General features: G+C 36.0%; 1 protein-coding gene across 1 annotated transcript in view; it reads right to left on the bottom strand.

Moving 5' to 3' along the window:
- The window catches only part of LOC102025812 (calcium-activated chloride channel regulator 4-like), a 32,884-nt gene extending 17,154 nt beyond the window's left edge, over positions 1-15,730 (bottom strand). Inside the window, exons 1-5 of the mRNA XM_005385358.2 lie at positions 15,572-15,730; positions 5,005-5,145; positions 4,713-4,860; positions 1,871-1,979; positions 258-435 (exon numbers count right to left, since the gene is read on the bottom strand). Of these exons, the coding sequence (XP_005385415.1) occupies positions 258-435; positions 1,871-1,979; positions 4,713-4,860; positions 5,005-5,145; positions 15,572-15,730 (735 nt within the window). The remainder of the gene's footprint in view (positions 1-257; positions 436-1,870; positions 1,980-4,712; positions 4,861-5,004; positions 5,146-15,571) is intronic.
- Positions 15,731-17,259: the final 1,529 nt, after the last annotated feature.

The raw sequence follows: 17,259 nt of genomic DNA on the forward strand, positions 1-17,259 counted from the left end.
TGGTACCGGAGAAAAACCAAAAAAAAAAAAAGAATTTTATATTAACAGATTTAATCCTTCTGTGATCCAAATACACAGTTCCAAATCAGATATTTTTGGGGTATAGGATGTAACACTATGAGTACCATACATGCCTAGCATGTGTAAGGTGCTGGGTTCAATCACCAGCACCACAAAATAAAAGAAAATAAACAACTGCATAAAATCAGATGTATCCTTTGATAATAAATCCTGGGAGCAAGGACTGGCACACTTACAGAATCAATACTTTGCATAAACATTATGGCAGCTTTTTCTGCTTGATCTTTATCAGGGAAGAACTGGCAGTCTTTTTCATACAGTTGTGTAGTAGAATCTATCCTACATCTTCTAGTTATGCAGCTATCTGCTTGACACTTGTGAACACTGTTTGTCCCAGAGATGCCAGAGGAACATCTGAAAATAAGTGACAGTTATTCTTTGAGACAACTTAGTCATTAATGCTTAAAAAACTTAAGTGTTTCAATTCATGATGAGGTTTATAACAAGGTGTCTCATTTGTGTGTTCCATTTATTTCCTATGCACATAACAAATTTTAAGAGTTCCAGTCAAACCAGTTATTTATTTTTCAAGAGCATAATTTGGAACATTTAAGTGATATACATGACTGAGTTCTCGCATGTAATTAAAGCTGCCAGGCTGTTGCTTACGCATCTCTGCTGCTGGCCTTATGTTGGTGAACGCACTGCAGGTACCTGGATGAGGGAAGTTGTGAAACCATTTCTCTGAATACTACCTTAGCTTGATGTTCTCTACAGACTTCTCAAAAAGATAGTCCCCATAAGTGGGGTAAGGCAGAGCTACAAGTGTTTGGATTATTCAAGGGCATTCTTATCCAAAAGGAAGTGTGACCAGAAGCAAATTGTGAGGTACTCTCAAAAAGGTCAGTAGAATAAAGAATGATGGAGGCATTTCAAATTTGTGCTTGCATGGAACTGGCAACAGATTGCAATGGTTATAGCGGATACACAGGGATGTGGTTGTGGCTCATCTTTCCCATAGATTTTCATCTGCAAGTCATATAGTGATGACTAGATTTCCTTTAGTCATTTAGACAGTCTTCTAAACATGTCTATGCTTCTATTTCCCCAAACTTGTTAACATAATGGTGCCACCTATGTGAACACTCAATGAATACTGTAGGTTAGAAAAAGCTATTTCAAGGGATATGACATAAACAAATGTAATAAATGAAATACTTTTCAAACTATATCCCTAAAAACTGCTGCAATAAGGTTGACAAAGGGTCTTCAGTGAAACTGTGTACTTTTCAGTTTGCACCTTTTTGACAGTTCCTAACTGCAGCAGGACATAACAACATGAGGTTGATGGTACCTGATTTTAAATGAATTCACCCACAGTTTTTCTCTCTGCACCTCAGAATCAACAAGGACAGTTTATTATTAACTGTGATTTGAGACTGATATTTTCACAGAACTCCAAGAAGTTCCTAGTTAGCTTCTTGAAGCTGCTGAACCATTCAGCATTTTTTGTTTATTCTTGGTGCAATGAGAACAACTTTAATCTTCTCCCAGTGGATAGCAAGTCCATCTATGTAGTATCGCTGTTCAGTCAAAGTGAGTGCTGGCAGCTATAGTAGGCAGGTAAGAAATGTGTCAAATTGTCAACAGACACTTCCCATTGAGGTTGTGTGTATTTTGAATGGACAATCAGCTGCATTAAGATAAATTTTCTAAAAAGGTAAAAGCAATTTTGTGATTTTGTATCTATCATTTGCATTGGGGCAAATGAAAATTATTGTCATTTATAGTAAGTCAGAGTAAAGAGAATAAAATCAATTAAAAATTAAGAAAATTCAAGGAACTATGCCTTGTGGCTTCAATCTTCTTTGACTTGCTCAGGTAGAAAGGCTGATCTTCATTGTATTCATCAAACACCCCCCAGCGGAGATGGGCCCACTCGTGGACAAGTAGTCTCCCTGTGGGAAAACATTTCAAAAACATTCAAATGACAAACTCTATATCCCAAAAATTTTAAGAAAATCTTTCATTTACAGCAATATTTACATTTAGAGTTTCCATGAACCCTGATGTTTGTATTTTTGTTTAAAAAAGGAGCCTATGGATTAAATAACATTATTTTGTTACTTCATACATTATATTTTTATTCCGCAACATATTGAATGAAAACATGTGTGGAATACATTTTATGTTCAGAGTGGACTAGTATTTGGGTTTCTGTTCTTGAAGATCAAAAGGTCTTATATATTACAATGATTTGTGGATCTCCAAACTGGGACCCTACCAGCAACATATTCAGATACACAGTAATTCTATTATTTTAAGATACCTTGTGGATTGCTATATGAAAAAAATTTTTCAAAATGGTATTGATAAATTTGAGAAGGAAGAAAAGAGTAAGAAACACTATTGTAGACCAAATAGCCTTTCAGGAATTTAAAAATGAAGTGATTAATTATGGTCTATATAACATTATTTATGTAAAACCATGTTTTCAATATTTAGTGCTATATAAGGTATCAAGAAATATGAAGACACAGAGCAGTATTTAACTTGGAGATATTTTTGCAGAAGGAGTTAGGATAAAATATTTTTCACAAGAATTTCCAGGGAATGGAAGAACAAAAGTGAATCCACCATTTGAGATACAGAAAAAAAAAAATAGAACTTTTATTTTAGCGATGTTGGGGAGAACTTCAGAGGAAATGGAAATGGAGAGAGACTGAAAATGAAGTCGGTTCTGCCACAATGTGTGCTTCCCTACCTCAAATAACCTCATATGAGATCTGAAAGTAGAAGAGAAGTATCAGTAAAAGGGGAGAAACTCAAGGCTCACCTCTAAGCACTTCCCACTCATAATGTGACCCAATGCAGGGGCATCAGCATCCCGGGAAGCTCATTGGAAATACAGTCCCAATCCCACTGAAAGCTACTGATTGAGAGTCTGCATTGGAACAAGTTCCCTGTTATTCCTTTACACACTGCACTTCAAAATTCATGGTTTAATTTCTTTGTAAACAAAGCCAGGTTAATGACAGTGGGACAATAACCTTTGTAGTAGAAGGTAAAGTCATGTCAGCTACTGCAACATGAACTCAGTAGATTTGAAGACTATGTAAAGTCACCTTCCCCTGCTGCTCCTTTCTTAGACAGGTCCGCTCCTGGACATGCTCCCCCTTGGCCCGCCTCGCCTCCCATGCTCACCTGGAAATCAGACCTCTGTCTTAGAATTCTGTTCCCATCTACATGGATGTCTCATTTCTGGCTACCTGGTTCTTAGTCTAGTAGCATTTGTATGTCTGTTTATGTGTGTGTGTGTGTGTGTGTGTGTGTGTGTGTGTATACCCACACTCTTAATATCAGGTTTTGCAGCCTCCAGCCACACAGAGTTGCTGCTTCCAAATGATCCTTCTAGGGACCTATTCTTATTGTTGTTATAATTGTTACAAAACTGCGTACATTTTGAGGGGTTTCTTCCTTATCTTATTTTCCCAAAGACTTGTGCTTTTTAGGTCATGGTTTGCAAAGTGCGAGTTTTAGAAACACGTATATTACCTGACAGAATAAAGACCTGTCTAAGAGGAAGGGCGGGACCTGGCATCAATGGATGAGGGCTGAAGTAGGAGGAAAGATCAAGAGCTCAGATGGAGATTTGGATTTAAAAATTGGGAGAATCTTCCTCTTCTATCCCAGCTGGAGGTAGTAGATAGAGACTGGCTGAGTCATTGAGTACTGGAGATTTAGCAAGTCAAATAATTGCCAAGCATGAAGGGGTAGAGGAACAGACCTATTTTCTGTTTGCTGGACATGCTAGGGAGAAAGAAGGAACCTCTGGGAGGATTAAAGGGATGCAGAGAACAAAAGACTTAATGGATAGCTAAGATTAGAATAGGAAGGGATATGGTACTTCTAAGCTTGGCATGAGGAACCAGTCTGCATAATGGTGACAGGGATGGGTGAGCTTTGGCAGAGACAATAGAATGAATGAATGCCCACCTAACAGGCATTAGAAGGGGAGAGATGATTCTGAAGTATGAGAATTCATAAAAATTTTTATTGAAAATGACATATGAATTGGCTATCCTTACCAATGATTTGCCTTTTTAAAATAATGTGCTTTAACTTTTTAAAAAGGGCCATAACTTTTAGATTGAAGTAGTTGAAATTATGGTTTCACTAGGTTCAGATAATAAGTTAGAGATAATTTCTTTTACCACAAACAAAAATTCACACAACTCTATCAGCAACTAACAGCCTATGAATGTTTTCTCTTGACCAGTAAGTGGTATCATGGCTGTTTCCAGTTTACTAAATACCTGAAATCTATGGAGCTGGCATCTGAGTAATTAATATGCAGCTGTGGTGATGTGGAAAATTATATCTAAAAAGTATGCTGTGACAAAATATTTTTTATTCCCACTCTCTGTGAAAATTTGTAAAGACCCCGTTACCCACTGCATTAAGTATATTTACATAGATTATCTAGTTCAAAAAATTGCAAAACTTAGGAACTCTCTTCACATCTCAATGGGCATTAGCTTTGATAAAGAAAATCGTTTGTTTAGTTCACATAAAACTCATACACTGGAGAGCCAGGATTATAAACAAGGGCCTTTGGATCTAAAGTCTTTTCATTTAACCTAAGGACAGACCTGCTTGTTAAACGTTAGATATTTGACCAAATATCCTACCTGATGGTCCATATTCACTTTGGTTTTTGCCCAGAACAAAGTTAGGGGTGAAATGAATGTATTCTGCTTTTTCTCCACATTCTGTGAACTGCCTGGTGTAAGGTCCATCTCTGTTTGTGAGGGTCGGTGGTGCAACTATAACATCAGCCTGAGAATGTTGAAAAAGATTGTTAAACATTAAGAACAGCAATGAAAGTATTTAGTTAGAATGAATCAGAAACAATAAATCTGTGGCAAAATCAGGGAGCATCAGAAAATTTTCCTTTCTATTAGGGACTATTGTGGCACTTACGTGTTTGTAGCTCTCATGTTTTGGCCTCCTGTATTGAGGATTTCCCTCCCAAGTCTCAGGAATCAATATAGACACATTTTTGAAAAAAAATCTTTTTTCTGTGGCTTCAAAGAGGTAAGTAGATGCTGTGGTCACCATGTCCTGTTATCAAAGGGAAAAAGTACGTGAGGACAGCTGAGTGAGAGTGGACTAAGGGAGGAATGGCTCATCTCAGGCATTTCCCACCTTGAATTGTTCATTCAAGAACAACTGACTTATGAACAGCCTCTCTGCCCACAACAGGGGCTCTCCCACCTGTCAGGCCTGAACTATCAGCTCATCCTGCCCAGTGAACTGCTCTTTAGTCTTCAGTCCTCTTATATCAAAGGGCAACTGCTTCCGGATGGTGTTTACAAGAATCGGTTAATGTGAATATGAATATGGACTTTGCAGTCATCTACTTGGTTCCAGTAGTAGCGTTAGCACTTTCTACATAGCAGATATTGCTTGCTTTTTGTAGTACTCTGAAATTCAGCTTCCTAACCTCTTAATGGAGCACTGCTACACTACTTATCTTTCTTAGCATTTGGAGGAATGACTTAGAAAATATTCTACCAATAAGCAGTGTAAAATTGATAAAATTTCTGATTTAAAAAACCCAAGTAAAGAGCTGCTTTAGCTGATACAAGCTGAGAAAGATCTTCTGTTTGAATAGGTGTTAGAAGGGGTTTTCTTCTTCTTGACTGACTTACTCTTAGGAGAAGCAACTAGTTTGGGTACCTGGTGGGTGGAGTTGTGGAAAAGTCCATAGAGGAGGTAAAATTTTGGTCATAGAACTGTTACAATGCTACCAAGCTGAGAGAAATTGTGAACCTAAAATTAGCATGATTAATAGGAGAAATTGCCCCTCCCTCCTTAAAGCCTACTATCTAGTGGAAGAAATAGATGGGTGAAAGGCACTTAGGATAACTGGCTCTGTGGATAAAACCCACTAATTGAGGAGACAGAAGATTATGTCATCTTCTTCATCTTGCTGGAGTATCCCAGTCTACAGTGCTGTTTCTTCAGGATGGGCTCCTCCACAATGATTAATACTCTAACACAAGCCCACAATAGAACTCTTCCACATGAATTCTGTGCTGCCTTCCTGGTTCTCCTTAGGAAAGTCCAAAGTATTAATTCACCTTTACAGTACAAAGTCAGCAAACGTAAAAGCCAGAGTTCAGAGAACTGAAAACTGACCAGATTAGCTTAGAGTTAGGAAATATTTGGGGAGACCCAAAATAGGACATAATGACCTAAGATAGATAAAAAGAAGTCCTTTTCTTTCCTAAAGATATGTGTCTCTCATTCTCATCCATCTTTTTTCTTGCTTTCTTTCTTTCTTCTTTCTTTCTTTCTTTCTTTCTTTCTTTCTTTCTTTCTTTCATTCCTTCTTATAATATGCTTTTAATATACATTATAATATATATTTTCCTGTGTTGATGAGATGTATATGCAACAATTATTTATCAGAATTTGTAGATAAGTTTCTGCCTGGTTCACATGTCATTGTTAAAGTCCTGTACATTTCTCAGATTTCTGTTCTTAATTTTGATACTCCTCTATCAAGTTTCTGTTCTTTTCATTCTTAAATTGCTAGACACCTTGTCTGCAGACTTACTGCCTGCAAACTTTCTTTCTTTCTTCTTTCTTTCTTTCTGTTTGATGTCTATCTACATGTCATTTCTTTCTGTTTGAAGTCATAGTTGTCTGTGCATATGAGATTAAAGTGCATTTTGTGGTTCAAATTGAGTTTTGATTAAATAGATTAGGTTGCAGTATATGATTGTATGGATTGTGTTATACAACTCCAAAGGACTACATTTACTTTGGAGTTTCCATGATCAAAGTTACTCTGTTGAATAGAGAAATATTCATAGGCCATGGGTTGATTTCAGAGACTTTATTTGTCTATTGTCAACCCCTGGCAGTAACGTTTCTCAAAGATTTTTAAAGCAGAATTCCTATAATATTCCTTCTAAATTCCTTCTCAAAATTTCAAAAATATTCTAGCTACATTAAAGAAAGTGAAGATATCAGTGTTGCAAAAGTAGTTACTTTCAATCAAGAAGAAACATAAGCACAAAAAAAAGGAAAATTGAAAATTGGAGATCTCAGGTAATGAATTCTATACCAGTTGAGCATAAATCTTACTACAGTTAGATAGTACACCTAGGAATAGGATTAAAACTACAAATTGGTTCACCAATGCATCTTCTTTTCTTCCTTCCTTCCTTCCTTCCTTCCTTCCTTCCTTCCTTCCTTCCATCTGAATGTGCTACTTAATGTGACCCTGGAAAAATCATTTGTTTTTTTAGTTCTTATGTTTCTTTTTTGGTATAATGTAGATGATAGTATTTCATGAGGTGACTTGATGATATAAATGCAAGCACTTTATAGAAAGCTGAACATCAAGAAACAGTGTGAGGGGAAAGCCTAAATGGTGGAGTAGCAATCAGAAACAAAATGCAACCTCCTAAGGACCTGGAATCCAAACACCTGGAAAATAACAACTTGGCAAAAAGAAATAAAGAGGTAGATCTCTGGGATTTGGGAGGAAACTGAAAGGAAAATTAGAAGCTGTAAAGAAGCTGGAGAAATGGACCACAGTGCAGAGAAATGAATGAAACAATATAGAAGCTTACCCCAGCTCATGTAGATCTTGTCTCCACAGACATAAAGTGAACCCCCAGGTTCAATAGCTCCAGAGAGAAACAATGGACTGAACCAGCAATACCAACCCCAAGAAAAAAACCCATGACTATTGTAAACTGCAAGGGCTTCCTGAGGTTTTACCCTGAAAGTGATGTCTGTCACATGGAAGGCAACAGTTGGAGAAGGAGTCCAGTACAGTGCCTGCCATATTACCCGAAGGTGTTTAATCAGGCACTGGGTTCCTTCTCTAACTGTTGCCTGCTATGTGCAAGGAGTCACTTTCAGGGTAAAATCCCAGTGAAGCCCTTCCATTGATGAATCTTTCAAATTTTACTTTTTTAATTCTCCAGTTTTGCACTCTCATCTACCTTTGCTAATATAAGTATAAAGCTTTATGAATCATTAGGTAGCTAGTTAACGCTATGCTATTATTGTTGAATACTATTCTATTGTTAGTGGAAGTAAAAGAGCTCCATTTAGTAGACATTTACTATAGGCCAATATCTGATTTGTCATAATGTTCATATTATGATTATTTATCTTTTTTCTATGGTTAAGTGTGGTACATTTTTGATAATTAGGGTATGTCAATATCTAGTTTGTCTTTTATGAAATTATTTTTTGGTGGTTGGTTTTTTCTGGTACCGGGAATCAAACTCATGACCTTGTGCTTGACAGGCAGGTGCTGTCCCTCTGAGCTAAATTCCCAGCCCCTTTTATGAAATTATTATTGATGATTTTATTACTATAGTGACATATAATAGTTGTTGCTAATAATTCGTCTTCTCTGGATGCCAATATCTGGATTACCTTTGTGTCATTAACAATATTGAAGTTTGTTCCCAGGGAACTGGGTAGTATGTCAGATATGCTGCACTCTCTCTTCCTAAACAAATACAGGTGGTTGGATCCTGGGACAGAGGTAAAGCTCAAATAGTTAGCCATGCTCAGAAAGCCTTGCTAAAAAGCAGATATGAGAGCAGGGAGTGGTGGTGCATGCCTGTAATCCCAGCGCTCAGGAGGCTGAGGCAGGAGGATTGTGTAAGTTTGACACCAGAGTGGGCTACAAAGTGAGCTCAAGGTCAGCCTGAACTGCATAGCGAGACCCTGTTTCAAATAGCCAAAGAAAGAAAGAAAGAAAGAAAGAAAAAAAGCAGATATTAACCAAAGTGGTCTCCATACCAGCTACAAATCTTTCCCCTATAATCCATCTGAAAGCCTAGCTCAAAACTGAAACGAATAAATAAACAAAAAGACAGAAACTGGAGAAGACAAGGCAAAAAAATGCCTCCCTGAACTCCTGACTCCTCCAGAATTGATCTTGTGGCATCTAAGGGAAGGAAATCAAAAGCAACACAGCCGAATTACACAAAAGAAACAGAGATGATAACCAGATCAATAAGGCACTTGGTGAGCTCAAAGAAGATGTGACAAAACAATCAGTCTATAGAAGACACTAATGAAAAGCTAGTTGAGTTAAACAAAACAATAGAAAACATGAGTGACCAACATAGAAAGGCAGTAAGAGTCCATAGAAAGACACTAAATAGAAATTCAAGAAATTAAAAATTGTGCTGAAAGTATGGGCAAAGGAAGTGAACAGTGTGAGGACAGAGTTAGAAGACAGAGCTGTTGTTAGTGATCAGTTAATGAGATACCTTAAAAACAACAACAGAAAATGAAAAATAGATCCAACAGCTGCTAGATGACACAAAAAAGCTAATCTAATTTTAGTTAGAATTACTAAAAAATCAGAATACAATAAAAATTGGAGGAAAACTTATTTATTGAAATAAAACAGAAAACTTTCCAAAGTTTGTTAAAGAATTCAACACATAGATAATTGAGGCATTTAAAACCTACGTAGCTATGATCAGAAAAGAATCTCTCCACAACACATCATGGTCAAAATGTCAGAAACCCAACACAAGAATAAAATCTAAGGGTGTTAGAGAAAAACAAGAAATCACACATAAAATTAAATCCATTAAAATTATAGCAGACTTTTCTACACAAACCAAGGTCAAGAGAGCATGAATAAAGTGTTTCAGGCTCTGAAAGGAAACAATTTCCAACTCAGATTGATATATCCTGAAAAATTACCTTAAAAAATTGATACAGAAATAAGATACTTCCATGATAAAAATCACCTAAAAATTCAAACCAGCACTCCAAAAAATTATTTCTGTCCTAGAAAGAGACAGTGAAGCTGACACTGACAAAAGGGTTAATAAAATGAATATACCAGGTAGGGTGAACAGTTAAAGGGAAAGGAAGAGAGTTGGCAACAGAATGGGCTCAATTACCCAATCAAAAGACACAGATTGGCAGAATAGATGAAAAAACAAAACTAATGGTGTGTTTTATACAAAAACCACATTAAACCCCCAAAGAAGTTCATATACTAAAATATTAAAAGCTAGAGAGCAATGTTCTATGCAACAGGAACTCAAAATCAAACAGGTATTGCTACCCTGTGAAAGTGGACTTCAAGCCAAAACTGATTAGAAGAATCAGACGAGGCCGTTATGTATTGGTTAAGGGAATAACACAACAGGAAGAGATAACAATTATCTATACAAACTCACTGAACCATGACACACACAAACTCACAAAACAAGTACTACTGAAAATAGAAGATCAGGTAAACATCAATACACTTGTAATGGGGGAACTCAGTGCCCCATTTTCACTAACTGACAGATTAATTAGACAAAATAACAAAGAAGTAAGACTTGAATGAAGCATTCAAATAAATGGACTTCATAGATATCTACAACATGTTCTATCCAATAATAGAATATACATTCTTTTCAGTGGCACTGGAACTTTCTTCAGAACAGATAACACACTAACTCATAAAATATGCTTAAATGCAAAAAAATAAAAACTATACCATGCACATTTTCATATCATAGCAAATAAAACGAAATCAATGGCAGAAGAAACCACAGAAAGCATGCAGATGCATAGAAATTAAACAATACTTGCCTGAACAATCAATGGGTTACAGAAAATAGCAACAAAAAATGTTCCTAAAATTAAATGGTAATGCCAGTACAATGTGTCAGAACTTATACATAATGAAATAAATTCTAAGATAAAATTCATAGCTGTGAATGCCAATGTCAAAGAAACAGAATGAGCCCAAAGATAAGCTAATGATTCACCTTAAGCTGGTAGAAAAGCAAGAACAAATCCAAACCCTAAATTAGTACAAGGAAGGTAATCATAAAGACCAGAGTAGAAATCAATGAAATTGAGACTTAAAAAATACAAAGAATCCATCAACCGAAGAGCTGGTTCTTTGAAAGAATAAACAAATTAGACAAATTCTTAATCAACCTTATCAAAAAAATGAAAGGAAAAACTCAAATCATGCCATTAGAAGTGAAAAAGGTGAAATCACAATAGACATCACAGAAATTCAGATTATTAATAACTGCATTACAAACTGGTATGCCAATAAGCTGGAGAATCCAGAAGAAATGGATAGATTCTCAGACTCACTTGAACTACTAAAACTGAAAAAAGAAGATACAAAAATTGAATTATGCAATAACAAGGAAATTGAAGCATTTATAAAAAACCTACCAACAAAGAAAAGTCCTTCTCTGAATGGATTCACTTTTTATTTTTTTATTTTTATTTTTATTTTTTTTTGTTTTTCTCCGGTACCAGGAACCGAACTCACGACCTTGCACTTGCCAGGCAGGCGCTTTTGCCGCAGGCGCTTTGCCGCTAAATCCCCAGCCCCTGGATTCACTTTTTAATTCTACAGAAACTTCAGGGAAAATCAAACAAAAATAAACCTCAAGCTTTTAATGAAATTGAAAAAAAGGGAGAGTATTTCCAAAGTCATTTCTAGAACCTAGCATTACCCTGATTCCAAAACCAGGCAAAGATCCAAGCAAAAAAGAAAATTATAGGTCAGTCTCTTTAATGATAGATGCAATAGTCCTCAACAAGGTACTGTCAGACAGAATACAAAAAATCATCAGAAATATCATACATCATGACCAAGTAGGCTTCATCCCCGGGATGCAGGGATAATTCAACTTACATAAATCAGTTAATGTAATACATCACATAAATACGACAAGAATCACATTATCACCTCAATAAATGTAGAAAAAAACCTTTGACAAAATCAAACATACATTCATGATAAAGGTACTGGAAAAAATATATAGAGAGGGACCTCATCTCAATCTGATAAAAGGGATTAATAACAAGCCTACTGCCAATATCTTATTAAATAGGGAAAAACTGAAAACTTTCTCTCCAAAATTAGCAACAAGACAAAGGATGTCTATTATCATTACTTCTTTTCAATGTAGTTCTCAAGATGTTAGCCAGAAGAATGAGACAATAGAAACAAATAAAAGGAGTATGCACAGGAAAGAAAGACTCTTTCTTTCTTGCAGATGACATGATACTCTATATAGAAGACCCAAAAAATTCCATTAAAAGACTCCTAGAATCAATAAACAAATTCAGTAGCATAGCAAGATACAAAATTAAGATGGAAAAATCAATAATGTTCATGTACAGCAATAATAAACTCACTAGGAAAGAAATTAGAAAAACATTACCTTCACAATAGCCTCATAGAAAACTAATACTTAGGAATTAGTCTAATCAAGAAAGTAAAGGACCTCTACATTGAAAATTATAGGACCTCTACATAGAAAATTATCCAAAAAAAAAGATTGAAGAGAACATCAGAAAATGGAAAGATGTCCTTGTTCCTAGGTAGACAGAACCAGTATTGTTAAAATGGCAATATTTCTCAAACTAACGTATAGATTTAATGCAGTCCTAATCATGATATCAGTAGCATTCCTCACACAACCAGAGAAAATAATCTTAATATTTATATGGAGCCAGAAGCAACCCAGAATAGCAGAAACAATCCTGAGGAACAAGAGCAAAGCAGGAGGCATCACAATACCTGACTTCAAGTTATATTACAAACCTACAGTGATAAAAACAGCATGCTCATCAAGAAAGACATGTATATCAATGAAACAGAATAGAGGGTGCGGAAACAACTCCAGGTACACTAACCCATCTAATTTTTGACAAAGGGGCCAAAAACGTGTGGAAGGTAGCTTCTTTAACAAATGGTGTTGGGAAAACTGGCTATCCAGATCTTTCACTATGCAGTAAACTAAAAACAAAATGGATCAAAGATCTAAATGTGAAAACACAAACACTTAACTGATTGGAAGATAAAATACATAAAACTCTGGAAGGCATAAGTGGAGGCATGGAGTTTATAACAGATTCCCAACTGCACTTGAAATAGTACCAAGCATAAGCTAATGGGATCATACCAAATTAAAAATCTTCGGCAAAGGAAAGGGAGCAACCAATAAAGTGAAGAGAAAACCGATAGAATAGGAAAAATTTTGCCAGTTATTCCTCAGACAGAGAATGAATATCTAGAATAAATAAAGAATTTAAAAAATTAGACTCCTGATAAATTAAGACTCAGTTAAAACAGGAGCAAGTGAAATGAGTAGACACTTCTTAAAAGTACAACTGGCCAATAAATACATGAAAAAATGTTCAATATCTTTAACTATTAGAGAAATGCAAATTAAAACTATATGAAAATTTCATCTTACTTCAGAAACAGTGGCTATCATGATGAAATCAAATAAAAAAAAGTGCTGGTGAGGCTGTGAGGATAAAAGAACCTTTCTATATTTTTGATGGAAATGTAAATAAGTATAATCAGAGAATAAGTATACAGATTTCCCAAAAAGTAAAAATAAAAGTCCGTTTGACCCAGCTACTCCACTTCTAGGCTCTTCCTGAATGGGTTAAAGACATCATATTACAATGAATCGTTATGTACCACAAACGTGTACCAATAAAAAAATGTGAAAATCAAGAGACCTAAGGCTGTAACTCAATTCTCGGCACCATTAAACAAGTTCTTTTAGTGGATATGGAATTTGTTTGGGGTGATAAAACACTTTACAAGTAGATAGTGGTGATAATTGCATAGCATTATGAATATAATAAATATTCCTGAATTGTATCTTTAAAAAGTCATACTGATGAATTTTATGCTATATGTAATTTACCACACTAAAAAAATTGAAAACAAAGAAACCCAAGAGAAACTTTGTGAAATCTGAGTAGGTTTGCAAAAAGTTTAATTTTTCTTGTAGTGTTCAATAAAGGACCATGTCAGATGCTGATATTTGAGTTAGTAAAAAGTTTGAAACTGATTGTCTCTGAACACTAAAAATCTATCATCCGGAATCAGCTGTGCTACTTCCTTTTCAAACCCACATTCTTTAGAAAAAGCAATCTTTATTTTCTCCTGTAATTCAGAAGGCTCCAATAAGTAAGCAGCTCCCTGCTACAACAGCGTTTATAAGGAATGGCAGCCGTGGCAATGTGCAGTCACAACTCGGAGCATGCACAGTAGACGGCTGAATAGTGAGCTCTGCAGGACTTGAACACAAGGAAGTGTTAGATGGTGTCGGGGCAGAATAAATGGGCATGTAGCTGAAGCATCAATCTATATACGGCATAGGATATCACAGTTGGAAGTAACTAGAATATCAGTGCCAATGGTTTGGTCTGGTAGCCTTTCTTTTCCATTGTACTACTTCCTATCATCTATGGACTCGTTATCTACTGATGATGACTCTCAAATTTTTATCTACATGTGAGTTGTCATCATAAATTCACATTCCTACTTCCATCTCCTTGGATGTTTGAAAAGTATCTCAACTTCAAAATATGCGAAACCAAATTTAATTTCCAAATTGTCAAGTTGTCTCCACTTTTAAGTCTTTTTTTTCCTAGTTGGTGGTTGTTCTATTCTTCCAAATGTTTGTGAAAACTTCTGAAGCCTCCTTGACTCTTACGTTTCCTTCCTCCCTACCAGTATCCTACAGTCACCAAGAAATGTTGCCTCAGATGCTCTCCAAATATGTTCAGAATCACATACTTTAAGGGTCTGCACAACAATCTCCCTGTCCTGGCCACCATAACTGCTCACCTGCCCCAGCTCCCTACCTGGTCCTTCTATGCTTCTATGCTGTAGCAGAGTTCATACAGTATGAGTGACAGTCCAGCCACTCCCCTGTTTTCTCTACATCACAGTCAGAGTGGTCCCTGAGCATACCTCCTGCTTAAAAGCCTTTCATGGATTATCATCTCAGAGTAAAAGCCCAGATTTTTCCAGTGGTCTGGGCACGCTCTCTCCAGCTTCACCTCCCCCAAACCTTCTTCCTGTTCATTCACTGCCATTTCTTTAGTCCTCCCATCATTCTAATCCTAGCCTGCAGCTGTCCAAGGAGGCCTTCCCTCACTCATCTCAGTCTCTGCCCAGATGTTATATCATCAATGAGGTCTTCCCTTACTATCCTCCGTGTGAAAGGGTCTCTCCCTATGCAAGTTGCACCCCACATTTTACATGCTCCTTCTTTATTTATTGTATTCCAAAGAAACCTACTATCATCTGACCTGCTATGTTATCCATTTTTCTTTTCCTCCATTTTATTCATTTTTCATAAAGTATATATCCTCTATGATGCTAGGTGCCTTTTTTCTTTAGTTTACTGCTCTCTCCTCAAGCATGCCATAAGTTCAATAAATAATTATTTATACAACATAGGAGTCCCACAGCTAATTTACAGATGAGGAAACTGAGGCCCAGGGAGGACCTGAGCCTGTCTTTGATCCTTTAGTGAGACAGAGTAGAGCCCTATCCAGGGCTCTGTCTCCCTCTGCCCGTCCAGCATTACCCTTACTACACTGAGCTGCTTCTAAAGTTCCTGCAGCATTCAGAGTTCCAATATAATCAGTCATTATGAACTTTTTTCTTCAAAATTCATGCAGAAGAAACATCCTTTCTCCTTACCTTTATTCGTTCGATTATTTCTCCATCTTCCGGCACAGCAGGGTCTATAGCAATGATGACGTCTTCATAACCATTCTCATTCAGCTGCACTAAGGAAGAGTCCGAGCCCTGCAGCAGGTGTAGGACTAAGAGGGAAGCAAGGGCTCTGAATGACTCCATTGTTCCTCTCAAAATGTTCAGAAGGCTTTCTTGTACCTTGCTTTTCTCCGTGCACATATACTCCTAATGATTATCTCTGCTGCTGATTATGAGATATTGATTGCATAAAGGTCAATGGTACACATAGGAGAAAATATTTTACTTCAATTTGCATATTTTATTGTTGTTACTGTAAATCAAGTGGTCAAGAAGCATAGCAGAAATCAAAACTTTATAAAATGTACTGCATATTTACCTATTAAGACATTTTTTATACTTCCTAATTTTGATTAATTTCCTAAATTTGAATGGTTTACATTTTATGCAGAGTGTAATGGGAGAACTAATAAAAATGCATAATAAATTATGCATTTATCATACTAATAAAGTGTCTCAGCTTACAAAACAGTATAATTATTATGTAGATTTTTAAACTACTAAGCATTATTTGTGACAAAAATAATGCGAGTGTAAGATCATTATAAATAACACCAGGGGCTGCGGATTTAGCTGGGGCTGGGGATTTAGCTCAGCAGCAAAGCGCCTGCCTGGCAAGCGCAAGGTCATGAGTTCGGTTCCCGGTACCGGAGAAAAACCAAAACAAACAAACAAACAAACAAACAAAACACCAAATAAGGTAGATGTATTTGAATTCTAAAGTTAAGATTTTAATGGCTTTGATAAATTTAAGAAGATTTGATAAAAAGTCAAGTTAAGCAACTAAAAAGAAATCCTGTCAAGTATAGAATGAATACAACTTGTTTTATATCTATGCAAATAAAAACACTTGGTACTTTGCTCATTTCTGGTAAGGAGCATGAATAACATTAATAGTTAACGTTTAATCAATGCTTATCAGGGCACAGTTTATCTCACTTAATCCTCACAGGTAATTACATATATTATCTTTATTTTATGTGTAAGCAATCTGAAGCATGCAGAGTTTAAGTCTTGTCAAGATCACACAGATTTTGAAAGTCAGAATTAGACTCTAAACATGGCTTTCTTACCCAGAGCTCAAGGACCTAACCATCTCATAGAAACCAATACTGTGGTATGAGGCAAATAGGGTAAACAGTTTTAAAAAAATAAAGAAAAAGGAGAAAAGAAATTAGTTTAGGAGTTATGATGATAAATCAAGGATGTATTATTCTAATGGGACTGAATAAACTAAGGAAGCTTGACTATAGCTTTTCTTTGAAATAGTTCAGATATTTCAAATGTTGTATTTTCTGGAGATGAACAATCCAATTTTCTTTTTCTCAAGCTGTATGCAACTCTCAAGAATCTAACAGATTATACTTTTATAAATGTGCACCCATATTTATAGCTTTTTAAAGGATATGAACATTTAAAAAATGGATTAGTTTAAGTTAAAAGGAACCATGACCCATAAGAAGTCAAAAGAGGATCCCCCTGTCAAAAAATCAATCAATCAAATAGGACAGGATAGCAGAAGCCACTTTTAAGAGTTGTGATAAGGGGACAACTTGTTGAAGTCTTGGTCACATGCTCAAGACAGTGTCTTTATCACAGTTGTTCAGATTTTG

Source organism: Chinchilla lanigera, unplaced genomic scaffold, assembly GCF_000276665.1.
Source record: "Chinchilla lanigera isolate Chin_1 unplaced genomic scaffold, ChiLan1.0 scaffold00022, whole genome shotgun sequence".
In the NCBI taxonomy this organism is placed as follows: domain Eukaryota; kingdom Metazoa; phylum Chordata; class Mammalia; order Rodentia; family Chinchillidae; genus Chinchilla; species Chinchilla lanigera.